The 18,417-nt window shown below is 36.3% G+C and overlaps 2 protein-coding genes across 3 annotated transcripts in view; both read right to left on the reverse strand.

Annotated features, from left to right (window-relative positions):
* The window catches only part of Csmd3 (CUB and Sushi multiple domains 3), a 1,591,133-nt gene that overhangs the window by 1,279,089 nt on the left and 293,627 nt on the right, over positions 1–18,417 (reverse strand). The window lies entirely within an intron of this gene.
* Tmtc3 (transmembrane O-mannosyltransferase targeting cadherins 3) overlaps positions 6,043–18,417 on the reverse strand; it is a 45,267-nt gene continuing 32,892 nt past the window's right edge. Inside the window, exons 11-14 of the mRNA XM_032915189.1 lie at positions 13,883–13,986; positions 12,697–12,866; positions 11,118–11,344; positions 6,043–9,908 (exon numbers count right to left, since the gene is read on the reverse strand). Of these exons, the coding sequence (XP_032771080.1) occupies positions 9,094–9,908; positions 11,118–11,344; positions 12,697–12,866; positions 13,883–13,986 (1,316 nt within the window). The 3' untranslated portion in view covers positions 6,043–9,093. The remainder of the gene's footprint in view (positions 9,909–11,117; positions 11,345–12,696; positions 12,867–13,882; positions 13,987–18,417) is intronic.

Genomic DNA, 18,417 nt, shown 5'->3' on the forward strand with positions numbered 1-18,417 from the left:
ATTTCAGGGGTTCAGGTTAATTGAGACAGCTGGTCCTTCTATATGGCTGCTCCTCTCTGGAAACCCTCATCCCATCCTCCCCCTGTTTCTGTGAGGGTGTTCCCCAACCCATTGACCCACTCCCATCTCAACGCTTTGGCATTCCCCTACATGGGCATCAAGCCTTCACAGGACCGAGGGCCTCTCCTCTTATTGTTGTCTGACAAGACTCTCCTTTGCTACATATGTGGGTGGAGCCATGGGTCCCTCTATATGTACTCTTTCGTTGGTGGTTTAGTCCCTGGGAGCTCTTGGGGGGCGTGTCTGGTTGTTTAATATTGCTGTTCTTCCTATGGGTTGCAAATCCTTTCAGCTCCTTCAGTTCTTTCTCTAACTCCTACATTGGGGACCCCATGATCATTCCAAAGATTGGCTGTGAGCATCCGCCTTTGTATTTGTCAGACTCTGGCAGAGCCTCTCAGGAAACAGTTTTATCAGGCTCCTGTCAGCAGGTACTTCTTAGCATCCACAATAGTGTCTGGGTTTGGTGTCTGTATGTGGGATGGATCTCTAGGTGGGGCAGTCTCTGGATGGCCTTTCCTTCAGTCTCTGCCCCACATTTTGACTCCATATTTCCTCCATTGAGTATTTTGTTCCCTGTTCTAAGGAGGACTGAATCAACCACACTTGGTCTTCCTTCTTCTTAGCCTCATATGGTTTGTGACTTGTCTCTTGGCTATTCTGAGCTTTTGGGCTAATATTCACTTATCAGTGAGTGCATACCATGTGTGTTCTTTGGTGACTGGGTTACCTCACACAGAATGATAATCTTCAAACTATTCCACAAAATAGAAACAAAAGGAATACTACCCAATTCATTCAATGAAGCCACAAGTATGCTCATACCTAATCCCCATAAAGACCCAACAAAGAAAGAGAACTTCAGACCAATTTCACTTAAGAATATCAATGCAAAAATACTCAATAAAATTCTCGCAAACCATATCCAAGAACACATCAAGATGATCATTCATTATGATTTAGTAGGCTTCATCCCAAGGATGCAGGGATGGTTCAATATACAGAAATTCTTCAGAGTAATCCACTATACAAACAAACTCAAAGGAAAAAAATCACATGATCATTTCATTAGATGCTGAGAAAGCATTTGACAAAACACAATACCCCTTCATGATAAAAGTCTTGGAAAGATCAGAAATTCAAGGGCCATACCTAAACATAATAAAAGCAATATACAGCAAACCGGTAGCTTAGATCAAACTAAATTGAGAGAAACTTGAAGCAATCCCTCTAAAATCAAGGACTAGACAAGGCTGCCCACTCTCTCCCTACCTATTCAACACCTATTCAAAGTTCTAGCCAGAGAAATTAAACAACAAAAGAATGTCAAAGGGATACAAATTGGAAAGGAAGAAGTCAAAATATCACTATTTGCAGATGATATGATAGCATACTTAAGCGACCCCCCAAAATCGATCCATTCTCATCTCCTTCTACAAAGCTCAAGTCCAAGTGGATCAAGGACCTCAACATAAAACCAGATACACTGAAATAGAAGAGAAAGTGGGGAAAGAACATCAAACACATGGGCACAGGGGGCAAATTTTCTGAACAGATACCAATGGCTTACAATGGCAACAATCGACAAATGGGATCTGATGTACTTTCAATGACAGGAGTTCCCTGCAAAAATTTTTAAGGAATTTAAAAGAAGCATACTGTTCTTAGTGCTGTTGAGAGAATTGTTTTTCCATATTTTAGATTTTGCTGGGAATAGCAATCGTTTCTATAGGTGACTCTGTGGCCTGATTGCCTCAACTTCTCTATTCACCTCAATATAATCAGTAACTTACTGTTTTAAAACTCCCAATGGGAGTAGTCTGGTGAAAAGAAGAAGTCATAGTTTAATCTGATTAATTATAGATATGACATGCCATCACTTCACGCTGTTGAGGTTATGGGTAATGCTGTACAAAGCTTAGAGTATTAGGAGTCATAGATCATTGAGGCTTTGGTACAAGCTATCAACTAAGTTCTGTTTTTATAGATGCCAAATGGAGTTTTAAAGGGGTTGCTATTATTTTTCTCTTTTACCAGCAGTGACTAGAAATACATTTTATTTTAAGTGCTTTTAAATCTAATACAATATTAGGTATGTACATGTCAAATGTTTGTTGACACAGTTTACATAAGTCAGGAAATGTTTACAGATCTGTATATGTTGTGCATGCATACAGATATGTGCGGTTGATATATGTATGTGTGTAGGCCAGAGTTTTATATAAGAGGTTGTTGGGAATTGGTTCTAATGCTTTGTCTTACTTCAGCTCCCAACAGCTGTGCTGTGCTTGGAGACCTGAGGTTCCCTGTCCCCAGCTGGCTTCAATTGATAATAAAGAATTTCCATACAGCCATTGGCTGGTCAGAGAGACAGGGCAGGACTTTTAGATTACTCAGGCAAGGGACCAGGAGAGAGAGAGAGGAGTATCGCCATGATTCAGAGAGAGAAAAGGATCATTTAAGAGCTGCAAGAGAGAAAGCATCCAACAATGTAGGTAGAAAGGGAATGCGGACCTATGAGGAGGGGAGAGAGCTGCCAGGAAGAACAGGGCAGCAAAGATAAAATATAGAGGGGTTAAGCCAGGAATACCAGAGGGAAGTTGTGCTAGCTTCAGGGAGGTTTAGAAGTGCCCGATCATTGAGCTAGTCAAGGTATATCCAAATTAGCTGGTGCCTGTGCACGCGGGTGTTTCATTTGAGAATCCAGAAAGCTGTGGGACATGTGCAGTGCGTACGAATGACACATGGGGAGCTACAGCAGTTTAACTAATTCACCGCTACAAGATGTTTTCTTTTTTTTTTTTTGTTTTCATTAATTAATTAATTTAAGTCAAGGTCTCTAATTGAATCTGGAATTCATGGATTGGCTGGGAGCCTCCAAGAATCCACTTGTCTTCTCTTGAATGCTAGAATTATAAGAGTGTCCTGTCACAACCAACTGCTTATACCAATGCTGGGGATCTGAACTCAGAGCTCAATGATTATGGAGCAAGTATGGACCCTACTGAGTCATCTCCTATCTCCACGGCTTTAGGTTTCTGTATAGTGGTCTTGTACTCATTTCGTTATATTTTTTCAATAGATATTTTATAGCATTGCATTTCGTCCAGTTCATTGTTAGTATGTAGAAAGAAATATCACTTTAGCCTTTTTATTACTCTGTTACTATTCATATATGTATGTAATATATTTCATGTACAGCATATTCTCTTAATATTTTGAGTGAGGTACCCAGGCTTTACTCATTACTTCATGAAAAACAAAGCCACTTGCATTTTTCCTTCCTAGACTATTTTGAGATTTTAATTACACATAAAATAAATTTCTTATGGATGTGGTCATGCTATGTTTTTTAAAATTACAGCTAGCGTTATTTTATCCTGGCATATCCACATCCTTCACAACTTCCTCTGGGTCTACAGTCATATATAGGTCACTCTTCTTTTCTTTTTTTTTTATTGGATATATTTCTTTATATACATTTCAAATGTTATTCCCTTTCCTGGTTTCCTGTCCATAAGCCCCCTATTCCTTCACCCTCACCCATAAGGGTGTTCCCCCCACCCATCCACCCTCTTTTACTGACCCCCTGCACTGGGGGGGGTACAACCTTGTCAGGACCAAGGGCTTCCCCTTCCACTGGTTCCCCAACAAGGCTACTCTGCTACATATGTAGTTGGATCCCTGGGTCAGTCCATGTATAGTCTTTGGGTAGTGGTTTAGTCCCTGGAAGCTCTGGTTGGTTGGCATTGTTGTTCTTATGGGGTTGCAAGCCCTTTCAGTTCTTTCAATCTTTCCTCTAATTCCTCCAAAGGGGGTCCCATTCTCAGTATTTGACATGTTTTGGCTGTGTCTCTCAGGAGAGATCTACATCCGGTTCCTGTTGGCCTGCACTTTTTAGCTTCATCCATCTTATCTAGTTTTGGTGGCTGTATATGTATGGGCCACATGTGGGGCAGGCTCTGAATGGCTGTTCCTTCAGTCTCTGCTCTAAACTTTGCCTCCCTATCTCCTCTCTTATGAATATTTTTGTTCCCTCTTTTAAGAAGGAGTGGAGGCACTGGCATTTTGGTCATCCTTCTTCTTGAGCTTCCTGTGGCACCTTTTGGCTTTTTTACTTTTAAGAATTATATTCTGACAGCATGAGTCGATGGTTAAGATCACTTGTTGCTCTTGCAAAGGAACTAGATCTGATTCCTAGCACCTACATGGAGGTTCACAACTTTCTGCAACGCTATTTCTAGGAGGTGTGATGGCCTCTTTGGGCGTCCATGGGCACCAGGAATACAGATATATTTATGTACGATTAGGGAAAATATATATACATAGAATAATTTAAAAATTAAAAGAATGGTGTTCACTAATTTCTATATGAAGGATATTCTGGGGCAAATTCTCTAAAACCAATTTATTTTGCCTTCGTAACTAAAGCAAGTTTTTATTTTTGATAGTAATTCCTTTTTTCACACAATATATTCTGATCACAGTTTGTCCTCACTCATCTCCTCCCAGATCCTGTCCTGTTCTACACCCATCAAACTCCACGACTTCATTTTCTCTCTCTTTACAAACAAACAAAAAAAACAAGCAAACAATAGTTACAAGAAAGAACATTCAAAGACAAAGCCCAGAAAACACGCAGAAAAGACACAAAACTCAAACTCATAAAGACACAAAATCAGAAACCATAATATACCAACAAAAGACTGGGAAGATAAGAAAAATATACCCAAACAAAGAAAATAAAATTTACAAAACTACCATTGAGTTTGTTTTGTGTTGTCCATCTACTGCTGGCGGTGAGGCATTAAGTAGTTTGTGTGCCCAGTTTGACTCCAATAGAGCAAACACTTTTTTTTCTTTCCCCTCTGCAAGCGGCTGTCAGGGAATATACAGCTCCTTTGTTAGGGATGAGAGCTCATTTCTTCTTCATGCTGTGACCTTGGGCTTGGACCTGTGCTGGCCAAGGTGGATGTTACCACAATCTCTTTCAGGTAAAGCGTGTGTGACAGTCCTATTGTGTCTTTTACAATCTTTCTCGCTCTCTTTCACGGAGTTCCCTGAGACCTTGGGAGAGGAAATTGATGAAGACATTTCATTTAAGGCTGAGTGTTTCGATGCCTTTCACTTTTTGCACACTGTCCAGTTGTGGGTCTTTTTACTCTGTACTGGTTCCCAGCTACCACAGGAGGGGGCTTTTGATGGAAGGTGAGTGAAATACTAATCTCTGAGTATGGCAGACTGTCGCTGAGTCATTTTATTCCTACATATTTTAGCAGAACTACCACACTGCAGAAATATCTACCTTCATTGACATAAACATAGAGACATTTTTGATGAAATGTGTTTTAGAGAGTTTGCCTGACACAAACTCTTCAGACTTTTTCTAAGGTTTTTGGCTATGTCCCTGACAGTAGTAAAGGATCAAGGCAGCATAATAATCCAATTGTAAGCTTAGTTTTTATTTTAATTATTCCAGAATTATCCTTAGGCTATCTATGCATAATATTAGTGCTAAATCTAACTACTTATTTTCTGTTATAGCATCACTAACAAATACTTTAGCGTGTTCATAAATAAGGTTGTTTTACCCATTAGAAAAGCTAACATTTTATATTTAAACAACTAAATATATATATATATATATACTAAGTACTTGAAATGTTTCTGTGATTTTACGTATACCAATGCTTTAAACTACATGAAGAAATAAAATAATTTACCCTGAACTACAGTAAGGGTGATGACTTGGATTTGAACCTGGAGAGATGTAGAAGTAAACTTTATATAAAATTCCAAGTTTGAGTTTAGCCTTCTCATGTTCTAATATTTGAAAATGTAGCATTATCAGTAATTATAATATATGGCCTGCTATTGACAGTCATTTCTAACAAACTACATGTCAGCTCATCAATTTCTTTCTGTAGGCAGCCACTATATACAAAACTTTGCATTTCATTTTAACATCAAAAGACAATCAGGTTGAAAGTTTTAAAAAGTAACAATTTAATAATGAATATTTAGAAATGTGATACACACAAACAGCATAGTAATATAAAAATGCATACAATTTTAAACTACTTTTTAAGGAACCCTGAATATGGATAGGTGACAAGAGTTTTAACAGTTACCAGATATTTGGGGGGGAGGGGACTCATTTTAAATATCATTTGGCCATGCAAATAAAAAAATAAATATGACAAATATATGGATTTTTGAAGTATAAATCGACATACAAATCTATATATTCTTAATAGTTTTCATTAAAGCATCTTTGAAGCATTCTATAACATGAAGTTGAAAACTCAGATGTAAAGAAAGGCATGTTTTATTAGAACTGTGTAATTCACACATCAAATACATAAGAGTATACACAAAAGGTTAAACAAAATGATATATCTAGTTATTTTATTCTTGACGTCACTGGTGTCGGAAAATCACACCCTGGGACTGGGCGAGGATGCACATGCCGGTACTCCCAGGCACACGGGGAGCTGCGACAGGATCACTTGAGCCTTTGAGTTCAAGACCTGCATGGGCAACACTACAAGGCCTAGCCTCAAGAGGAGGGTTGGTGAGTGGGACTACTCACTAGGAAAATTTGAAAATCCCCAATTTCAAATGTTAGTAGGGAAACAAAAACTATAGTAGCAATTTAGAATTTAACTCCACTTTTGAGGAGTAGTGAAGGAGAAAGTAACATGGCTCCTTGAAGATTGTCAAAGCTTTGCTAGAAGTCATGACAAGTAGATTTTTTAAATGTTGAAAATTAAACCTGTATCTTTTTATCTGCACACAATCCTGTGATATGTCTTTATTTTTTTTTTTTTTAAATTCATATATCCAAAGTGTTAAACCGTAAGATAGTAACCTGGGCTTAAAGTGTTTCCGTTCTCACTTCTTCAAAACAAGAGCTGAGGCAGCTGGGGGTGTGGAGATATTTACTATAGCTTCTCATCTGAATCGTTCCAATACAATTTCATGCACTTAAGAAATATTAATTTGACCATAAGCAAGGTTGATAGAATTTACTATTTATATTTTCAATAGGATATATTCCTTAGTGGGATTTAAGCCATCAAAACTTAATTGGGTTGTATTACTAATTTACAAATTTAACAGAGGAGAGAAAAGGACCTTTACTGAACTAATTTAGAGCAGTCGCCCTGAACTCTAACTACAGTGAGACTCACTGGAAGAGGTTTTGGAAAGACTGAAGCATGACTCAATTTCAGGAAAGCTCCCATATGATTCTACTACGAAATGAAGTTGGGTATCACTGACTGGTAATAATTAATAATAGATATTCAAGATGAATTTGATTTAAATAAATTAAAATTCAAGTATGAGTACTTTCTTTGTGACAGGCATAATTATGAGTGCTAATAAAAGATTTCTTGTATAAAAATTATTGGATATTAATATTTATCCTCATCACTTGACTAGCTATATAAATTTACTAAAATAGTCTTCAAACTTTTATTAGGTGTGCTATCATAAAAGGTTTCCTTTGACTTACTTACTGCACTGTCCTCCACTTAGAATTTAAATTGTAGTGATTATCAGCAAAAACTTTTCTAGAGATAAACAGAGAAAACAATAACTTCAAGTTATAGTACATGAGGTATTCTCCACTCTAGATCTGAAGTCACAAAGATACACTCTAAGAACTGAAACAAGATACTGCTTTGATGGTTAACAAATCTCTTGGGTCAAGAACTAACACCCACTGGCTTTAGTGCTGGAGTTAAATTATCTTAAAAACAACAAAAAAAAAAAACAAAAAAAACCCAACTATGTCAGGTCCTCTGGGAAGCTAAAAGGAATGGGTCTTTAATGCAGAACATGTTTCTTATGACCTATTTATAAAAGATTTCTTAGAAAACATTAGAAAAGGATGGTTTCTAAGACATAGAGATTAGTTAACTCAAGGGAACTAACAATTTAAACTAAAAGTTTAAAATTTTTATGAAAGATCAGTAGTTAAAATAAATACTTAATAAAATATATACGATAAGAGGAATCTAGTATTTAAAAATAAATGTCACATTGTTTTGCCTTCAGTTAAACAAAACTGACTGTAGTGGTTTAGGTATCTAAGAATTGTTAAGGTATGAGTTTGGAAACAGGAAACTGATTTTAAGCTCAGACCAGAGAGATTAAAGATGAAAGATTACTACAATTACTCTAAAGCTTAAAGAAGAATGACTGGGACTTTTCTGCCAAGAAGCAGAAGACTTTGGGGAACAAGTGCCAACGAGTAGTCATGGTTATGTAGCTTATGTGGGAGTCCTCAGTGTGAGAGAATACAGTATCAGCGAGCACCACTAGTGTATATGCATAACACTTTACCTGCTTGCTTAATGCTTACATATTAGCATGAAAGACAAAAGGCATTCCTAAGCTAACTTGTCATCTACATGATGTATGATTTACTTTAAAATGTTTTTTCTACCATTCCTTCTAAATTCCAATCAAAGAACACATTAAAAAAACACAGTATGACTATGCAGTATAATGTCCCTTGGTTTATGAGAAGAGTTACTGAATGTCTTCAATGAGTATCAGTCCATTCCTGAATCCAAAGAGGTAATGAAAAATGAAAAACAGTTAATAAATGGGAATTCACAAACCCCAGTACATTCTGGATTTATCTCCAAGGGTTCATCTTTGATGCCCCATATTATTTCAATTCAGATTAGTAGAAAGACTTACCAGTACTCCCCCACCCTTTTCTTTCTATAATAAACCCACATCTTTCTCTTTCTATAATAAACGTTTCAAGTTGTGACTTGGAATTTGTGATTTCTCCAATATTCTTCCAAATTAAAATTTGTGTCCTCTCTTATAAAACATATATCCTGGGACAGATAGGTCTTCAATAAAAATCTCATTTTGATCCTATGTAGAGAATCTTATGCAGTTTTTGAAAAACCAGTATATAGTCTCAACATTTTTCAGTTTCCAGTACAAGCAAACACATGATAGAGACTGAAGGTCTTGGCTACATTGTTACATGATACAGAATTAGTGTTATTCTCCATTTAAAATCCGTTCAATCTCTTCTAGCCTTTTCAAAGCAGCAACTCTTTTCTTCTCAATTTCTTTGATGTCTTTTGTTGTTTTACGGGGGGCATCTTGGTCTGCATTTTCTGTTGACTGCTTGTTAGACTGAGACTTTCTGTTATCATTTGTTTTTATGATCTGTGCTGGCCTGGACTCACTGATGATTTCTTTTACATCCTCGGAAGGGACTTCATCTTTTTCTTCTGTACCTGAAGTCTTATCAACTGGGGACAGTGGCTGATCCACAATACCAGAAGAGGCGATTTTATCCCTGACTATACTCAAATGGCGTTGAATATATTCCTCATGAGGTGCTAATGCCAAGGTTTCAACTAGGCATCTCTCCGCTTTCAGCAAGTCCTTCTCTTCAAAGTACACGACACAGAGATTGTGCTTTCCTTGCACATTGCTTGGATCCATTTCCAGGATCTTTTCAAAACATTTCTTAGCTCCAGCTATATCCTTCTTCTGGTTCATCAGAATATCTCCTTTTAAAATGAGGCCCTTGGTATGATCAGGATAGTATCTGAGCAGCTCTTCTAAGATTGGCAATGCCTTTAACTCCTTAGCAGTCTGTGAGTACAGGAGTGCCAGGTTGAACAAAGCACTTCTGAAGTCAGGCTGTAACTTGATAGCCCTCTTCATCCAAGTCTCAGCTTCAGAGTCCTTCTTGTCATCCATGGCAAGCATCCCCAAATTGAAATAGCCATTAGCATCCTGCGGCTCCTCATTTATGTAATTTAGAAGCCGTTTTCTAGCTTCTGGTCTGAGTTTAACTTCACCTAAAAGTAATTTTATTTAAAGGAGATAAATTATCAATGAATGAACCATTTAGGTATTTTGTTAGATCACAAAAATACAGCAATAAAACATCTTATTTTTATAAATAAATAAAAAGTAGAAAACAAAACAGGAAAAACAATGTGATTGAAACACTCAAACGATAAATTCATTTCCTTTTCAATCAGTACTTCAGATGCCAAGAGAAGAAAATCCTTTAGTTTGGAATCTAATCCGGCATTAGAGAAGAGTAGATGACAAAAGATTTCCAAAGATGTGTATTCAAGCACAGGTGTGTTAGTATTTTGAATTTATAAACCAAACAAGTTTTTAGTTACTCTGGGTTAATTTACTGAATTTTCTAATAATTATAGGACATGTATGTGTATGTATGTATGTGCATGTATGTATTTGTATGTATATAAATATGTTGAATAATGAACAATTTTTATCTCTAATTGGAATGCAAAATACAAACTTTGAATTCTGAAAAGTTGAAAGAAATACATTCAACATGCAATAGAATAAAGAAGATATTTATGACAAAAAATTAATATCATAAATAATTTATGCTGTCTTGTGAAGGAAAATATTCCCACATACAATATGGTTTAAAGACACTATTGGGATTAATGTTAGTTTACTAAATTATAGAAAGTACTAGAAATTATAATAATATTTGAAAAATAACCTAAGATATGCAAAGAATTTTCTTTTACGTTACAGTAAACGAACATGAAATTGAAAATATGACAATGCTCTGGGATCCTTAAACATAGCTACAATGTTTTTCACAATTTCTGCAGCATTTAGACTTCATATTTATATACAAGTTTTATTATATGAATAAAATGATATTATATTGTAGATACTGGCTGATGGTTTCTGAAAAGTTAGTTTTACCATACTCTAGAAAAATGTGCAAGTAAAACTGTCACATATGCCTCTTCATGCCACTTGAAAGGACTTTATGTCAAGTATTTTAAATATTCTTTTTTTTTTCTTTTTTTCAGAGCTGGGGACCGAACCCAGGGCCTTGCGTTTGCTAGGCAAGTGCTCTACCACTGTGCTAAATCCCCAACCCCAAATATTCTTATTGTAAGTTGTGTTATGTACATTATTTTGCAATAAACAGCCTGTCCAAAAATATTTATTATGGATTTTACAGTATTTTAATTGAGTAAATAGAGACATATTTTTGGAAAACTTACCTGATTCCTGCATTAAAATAGCAGAATTAAACAGTGCTAGCTTATGTCTGGAGTTCAGTTCCAAAGCCCGATTAAAGTTCTTCAGAGCTTCATCTGGTTCTTTAAGTTCAATATAAACAATTGCCAAGTTGTACCACAGGTCTGCATTATTTCTGTCCAGCTCCAGTGCTTTAAGATATGCTTCTTTTGCTTTGAGAGGCTTATTCATTTTTAAAAGCAATTCTCCCCTGTGGGAAACAGACAGACAAGTTTACCTTACTATCTAACTATGCCACATCACAAATACCTCTTTAGACAAAAGCAGTCTCTTTAAAAAAATCACTTTCTGAAACTAACCTCAAGTCTGAACTCCACTTCAGCAAATCTAGTTGCATTTGCTTTCAGGTATTATAAAAGAAAAGCTCACGGCTGACTGGACAGTAAATGTGAGAAGCAATCAGAGAGGGTGACAGAGGAAAGGTGCTCATGGACGAATCTTTAAAAAAGACAACTAGGTAGCCAATTACAGTCGAAGATCAGTAAATCAGATGATAATATGGGAACAATTGGCAAAAATGCTGTTGTTACTGAGAGTTTCTTTAAGTCTGATATAAGTCTTACTGTGTTAATTAGCCGAGACTTTAGAAATGTGAAATCTGCACATAAATTAACTTAGTCTCCTTCAAAGTATTCTTATATAATGGCTATCTAAAAGCATATAGACAGACAGACTGATAGACAGATGAATGAATAAATGAACTGAAGTCCAAATGTTTGCAAGGAGAGCACTTGTGCCACCTACAGGCAGCTTTGGGAACACACTAGAGCCACACAGCAGAAAGCCTTTCTCTCTTTCCAATGCTTCCACTCTGAGTTTGAGAACTTGAAAAACAGTCATTTTGCTTAAAATTAGTGAAGTTATGTTTACTAAGATAAATACGGCAACTTGTAGACACGAGACCAAGGTTACATGCAGAGACTACTGAAGTCTTCATGAAATAATGTACGAAGCACTGACTACTGGATGAGGAAAAAACTCAAAAAGACAATATTTGATTTAGGGATAGATTTTACTCTCAAAAAGCTGAATTCAGAATATACTTTCCTCAGAGAAACAATGCTATAAATTATGATAAGTTTCATGTCAGTATATAAAGCAAAGTTTAACATGCAATGTCACTCAAGTATGAAAATGATGTTTCTATGAGACTATAAAAAATATTAATGTGTGTCAAACAACTTCTTTTTCTTTACTGTCAGACAAGATGTCTTTTTTTTTGTGGCAAAGGTAGCAGACACACACACACACACACACACACACACACACACACACACACACACAGACACACGGTGGAGGCAGCACTGATACTGTCTACAAGACACAAATAGAACATGGGGCTGCTTCTAGAACTCTTTCATAGAACCTACGTCAGCTACCGTAATGATTTCCTTGTCAGTTTCAAATTACTTAGTGTGACTGTCATCCTCTGCGAGGTACTCCCTTTATGCACATAGATGTTAAGAACATTAAAAGAGCACCATGGTAATTCAGTTAAAACCTACACGCAGACACAGCTTCCGCTTTCTGAAGAGGTGATACCTGCTAATGTAAGCCTGCTTGAAGTCTGGCCTCATGCTGATTGCCTGTCGGTACAGCTGGTCCGCTTCCTCCAGGCGGGACTCATTTGCTCGAATGAGGTTGGCCAAATTGATATAAACATTTAGGTGATTAGGGGCAATTCTGGCTGCATATTTTTTACCAGGAATAATCTGTTTAAGAGAAAAACATGTTTGTGTATTTGATAGCAAATAAAAACAAGAAACGTTTTCCTAGTGACTTATTTTAAGTGACATGGAACCTAAGTTTTTGCTAAAAGTTTTACTAATATGACAAAGTAATCATAAAAATGTAAAAAGCAAGCAGGGCACGCATGGTTGCATGTCTTTAATCTGAGCATGACAGAAGCAAATGGAGTTGTGAGCTAGAGGCCAGCTTATTTACAAAGAGCATGTCAAGTCACATGCACACATGCATGCACGCACAAAAATGTAAGTACTTACAAACATATGAGAATATTAATACAATTTAGACACTGAAAGACATATATTGGCTTCATTCATGACACCTACAAATTATTTCTGGCTTTTTGTGTAAACTTATCTTTGTATTAAGTCAGAAAAACCAGAAGTTTTAGAGGTCAATGGTTCATACTCTACAGCACAAGATAATAATCTGTTTCAATCCGACTATACACTTTGTTAACTCTAGTTCCGTCAAGAAAATTATTTTCTTATTTCTGCAATAGTAGGGCAGCTAGTTTTATTTTATAGTCATATTGAAACCTAATTTATTTAGTAGAGTTGTACAATAAAATTCTCTAACTGATAATTCAAGTTAATACATAATACACATACGGATGGATCTTTGGTACTATATATCCAGTGACCTTTGATCTGTATCACAGCAACAGCTGATTAGCACAACAAAGTGGCAGGGGTGCAGCCGCTACTTTACAATTTGCTTTCATTGCTCTGAAGTTACCATTTAATGTACAAGAATTAAATTCTCTTCATTTAGCCATTTTGGTAATTTATTATCAGCATCAGATATTTATGTTCTAAAAGTGAGCATTTACACATTAACTATAACAAACCTTTTTAAAAAAGTCATTTGAGCAAGCAATTACGTCTAATCAGGAACAAGACTGGGGCGGGATAGACTACTGCTTGATAGCTGTGAGTTAATTCAGTCTTTCCACATGGACACAGTAAATGAGACAACTTACCTGAGGCATTAGTGATTTAGCCAACATGTAAGATTCTTCAGCTTCTTTAGTTCTGTTTAAGTTTTTATACGTTCTTCCTACATTCATGTGGGCACCAATGTCATCTAAAACAAAACAGAACACTTAATGCAAATACAGTAGGCATTACTCTGAGCAACTGTTGGAAGGAGGGCTTTCAGAGACAATCGAGAGAGTGTGAGAGGACTGGCCCTGCTTTCTGGAAAGTTCTTCTAAAACAACTTGTCATAACATACAAGTGACAGGACTGATGGACACAACAAAAGGACTAGAGTAGTGTAAGGACACAAAGTGCTGGCCACAAGGGAAACCTCCCAAGTGCATCTCTGAGGGTTTAGGGCAAGAGAAAGGCAACAGAATACTTCACATTTTACTACACCATAATACGAATAGCTCATTTCTACTTCCTTAATCTCAGTTTTAGATCACTAAAAAATACAGCTCAACTTTACAAGTGAAAATGGCAACAGTTAATTCCTATAATTAGGACATGGGTTTAAATGACAACTATGTACCTTGGTAGAATTACAACTAAGAAATGGAACAACTTGTATTTCAAATAAAATGTGAATGTGATCAGAGTTGAGTCACAGGTTGATAGGTTGACATAAGAAGTTGTGATCACTCTCTTTTAAATTATGATATATTCTTATATAACTTAAAGAATTTTAAAGTTATGTTAATATCAGAATGTCAAGAATTTATACCTCATTTCCTGATATGGAAAAAAAAATACACGATAAATTTATTTAGGAGAATAGCTGTGCATGCTTAAGAAAGATGAGGGTTAATTATATAATAGTTTTAAAAAGACACAATTCAAAGGTTTGGAATAAAGCTAAAAGGGAGAGCTTAAATTAGACAGTCTTTACTCAACATTAGTATCTAGTAGACATGGCAGGGTTTCAGTTATGATTCTACCTGCCTGCAACACTGAGGATCTGCAACTGTGGAACAGAGTTCTCTGAGTGCCACTCCCAGGACACATAGGGGACAATCTTATATATTATGGGCTATTCCCAAAGCAGGAGAGCAACAATCCTGTATGTGATGCTCTTTATGATTCAATGGAATGCAAGAAAAAAACTGTCGGAGTAGTAAGTTGTGAGAACTAAATGTTCCTAACAATTTTGCTTCAAATAACTCTGAACTGCAAATAATCCAACAGTCCATGAACAGATAAATGGCTGGACGAAGTCGTATATGCACATGAAGAAGTGCTAGTCAGCCACAAAAAGTATTTTTTTTTTTTTTAGAATTTATGAACAATATTGATAAGCAACAAAAAATTATACAAGAAATCCAGCGAAAAATGAGTCCATAGAAGATGAGTTCTTCATATACAATTTTAGAAGAGTAAAGAAATATATGGCAACTGAAAGCAGTTCAATTTTATTTGGTGGAAAGAACTGTAAAGAGATAGAAAGATTTTGAAACCTGAGGGATACTGTCCCTGTTTGATGGTAATGGACTTACGGGCAATACAGAAACACTTTCTAAATGGTCTCCACTTCCTTTTACTGTGCTTTGCATAGCCAGCATTCCTCAAAATTACCTTCAATGAATCTGATCTCACTTTATTCTCTGTCAAATGATAATTTTTCAGGAGTTATTCTCTAGTCATTACTTCTAATCTCTATGTTGTTTATTTTTATATTTTAACTAAAATTTTAGGTACTTAAAAAGACATGACTACACACACATATACATTTTTGGCTGTATATTTCGAGTTGGTTAATCAAGGAAATTAATGACCCTAAGAAATAAATGTATTTGTACTCATATTAGTGATGTAAAAAGCAAACAGACAAGATTTTTTTGATATCCTCCTACTTGTCTAGGGATATTCTTTCCAAATAGGAAAAAAAAAATTAGGGATTGGACATCTGGCACTGACAAAGAAAATCTCAAAAGGTTGTTGCCTAGGAAACTTAATCAGTAGAATGCCTGGCACACTGAGCACAGCTCCCCTCCCCCACAGCGCCCAAGACCCCATCCTGCTGCTAAACCTATACAAGGTTCAGTCACTGTTGAAACTCATCCTTAGGCAGGTAATACAACTGTTTTTTTTTTTTTTCCCTGTTATTCATCTATTGTCAGTTTATACGACCAATTTTTAAAATCACCAAATGTCAAAAAGAATAGAGTAAATTTTAAACTACATTTCCAATGGGAGGCTCAAAGCAATAGTTCTACTCATTGCTGGATTTTAGCAGTTAAAGCAGTGGCTGACGCATGGCTAAGTTTTCAATGTACAGGTGATGAACCAACTGCTATTATTCTCCCTTTCCCCTTTCTCTCTGGTGTAACCTGGTTCTGGACTGCCAGTCAAAGGTCATCTATACAGGTTCTATGCTCTTGTGAAGTGGAGGGACCTTTAAGAGATGACTGGCTAGTGGTGGGAAGTTAGGTCACTGCAGGTAAGCCATAAGGAAATATTTGAACCCAGGCATTTTCCTGCTACTTTGCTTTCTGTCTGTCATGAAGTGAGAATCCTTCTGCTATAATGCTGTCATAAATATTGCCTACCCAAAGGCTCAAAGTAACGGATGAAGTCACCTAAAACTTTCTTTGTCTTATTTGAAGTTGATTATCTCAATATTTAATACAGTAATGGCAAACATGGATATCTACTGTATCCCACAGTTGTAAATTATCTTTTTATTCCCTAGAGGCATTAGTAAAAATATATTTGCATACATAGTTTAAAGTTGTTATGCTACCATGGGCTAGACACTGGCTTAAGTTTCTGATGAGCATTTAACCTATACAAAGACACCTGATTATTTTTCAAAACATATGGAACATTTGTGATTGGATTCATTTTAATATAAGGTTTATTTGATAACAGTAAGCATTCCCATTATGTAACTAAGGTTATCCTCATCTCCACCCCCTCCTTCCCCCAATGTTTAACATACAAAAGCCTTAGTCTGCTGAGGCATCCCCTAACCACCAATTTTATCTTTCTGGCCATCTCCTGAGTGCTGACACTACAGGCCCACGGTACCATAAATGTTTCAGATTCTAACATTTCAACCACAAATAACCGCCTCTTTTTCCTTACCCTGGTCTTTCTGTTACTTTCTGCAATATCTAGCAATACAATATTATAACATGTCATCCTACATGCCAACTGGCCCTATAAGCATAGGTATATAGCAAGAAGTCAAGAAGCATACCATAAATGTTATACTCAGGGTTTCTAAGTTCATCATAAGGATGTTGACTATCGATCTTCCCAGACTACAGCTTATTAAAACTTACTTTTGAACATGTTGAGAGTAAAGTCATATTCAGGCTAAATACAGGGTACGCTTGAAATAGAAATAAGTGAAAACTGAGGGTGTGTTATTTAGGTAAACTCTTACATCTGCAACCTTAACCATTCACACGAGAAAACTGATCACTCATAAATATGTATCACACATGCACTTGATTTATCTTTACAAAAATGCTGAGACAGAAATCCCCATTCCAACAGAAGTGAGGTAAGAGTGAGCAGGCTTAAATCTTAAGTGTTTGATAAGAAAGTGATAATTTAAGCTGGGAAGATGGCTCATTTGTAAAGGTGCAGAGCCTGGTGACCTGAATTCGTTCCCCTGGACCCACAAGATTGAAGGAGAGAATTGATTCTAACCGTCCTGTGACTGTCGTAAGCATGCAACACACACACACACACACACACACACACACACACACACACACACAAACAATGCAGCAACAAAAATTTTAAAATGATAGGATGAAAATCTAAGACTAAAATAAATTAGAATTATTACGTTTAGTGAATTTGTTTGTATATAGGACCAATCAGATGATGCAAGTGTAAAACATGAATCGGATGTTTATACTGCCATAAGGAAGCACAACATTTTAAATAAATTAGTATTTCAAAGGACCTGAATTATAAATACATGTGTATCTCACAGAAAAGCTATGAAAAGCAAATGTAAGGGGTCTTCACACGAGTGCTGTTACTCAGAAGGGAAGAGGCCTGGGAAAGTGGCTGTGAGGCTGGTTATAAAAGATGACTAGTGCAGACAGCAAAGGATGTTAAGGTAGAAGACAGATGGGAGGAGAAAAATACATTACAGGGTCAAGAAGATACATAGATCAAAGAGGAGATATAGGACACATACTCCATATTCCAAGCAAAACTAGACTACATGAAAACTAAGGAAGATAGATTAGTAACAGTGACATTTCTATAGCCTTCATTTCGTCCTGTTCTAATTGAATTTGGTTTTGGGTTAATGAAACAGTTAACTGTCCTTCTTAGTGTGGTGACTATGACCATTTCTTACCCTGTGCAAATTGGGCCTGGAGGAAGAGTAGGTGTTACCCATAACCTCCAATTTTCATTCCAGACAATTCTCAGTGCTTTAAAAAATAAAAACACTCAACAAAGATGATTATTAAACTGTTTATCTACTTCTATTTTCACGGCTACCAATATTTGATTCACAAATCCTGGGCTCTAACATCACCATTTTCAAAAATGCTTTAATTTCAGC

This window comes from Rattus rattus, chromosome 1 (genome assembly GCF_011064425.1).
Source record: "Rattus rattus isolate New Zealand chromosome 1, Rrattus_CSIRO_v1, whole genome shotgun sequence".
In the NCBI taxonomy this organism is placed as follows: domain Eukaryota; kingdom Metazoa; phylum Chordata; class Mammalia; order Rodentia; family Muridae; genus Rattus; species Rattus rattus.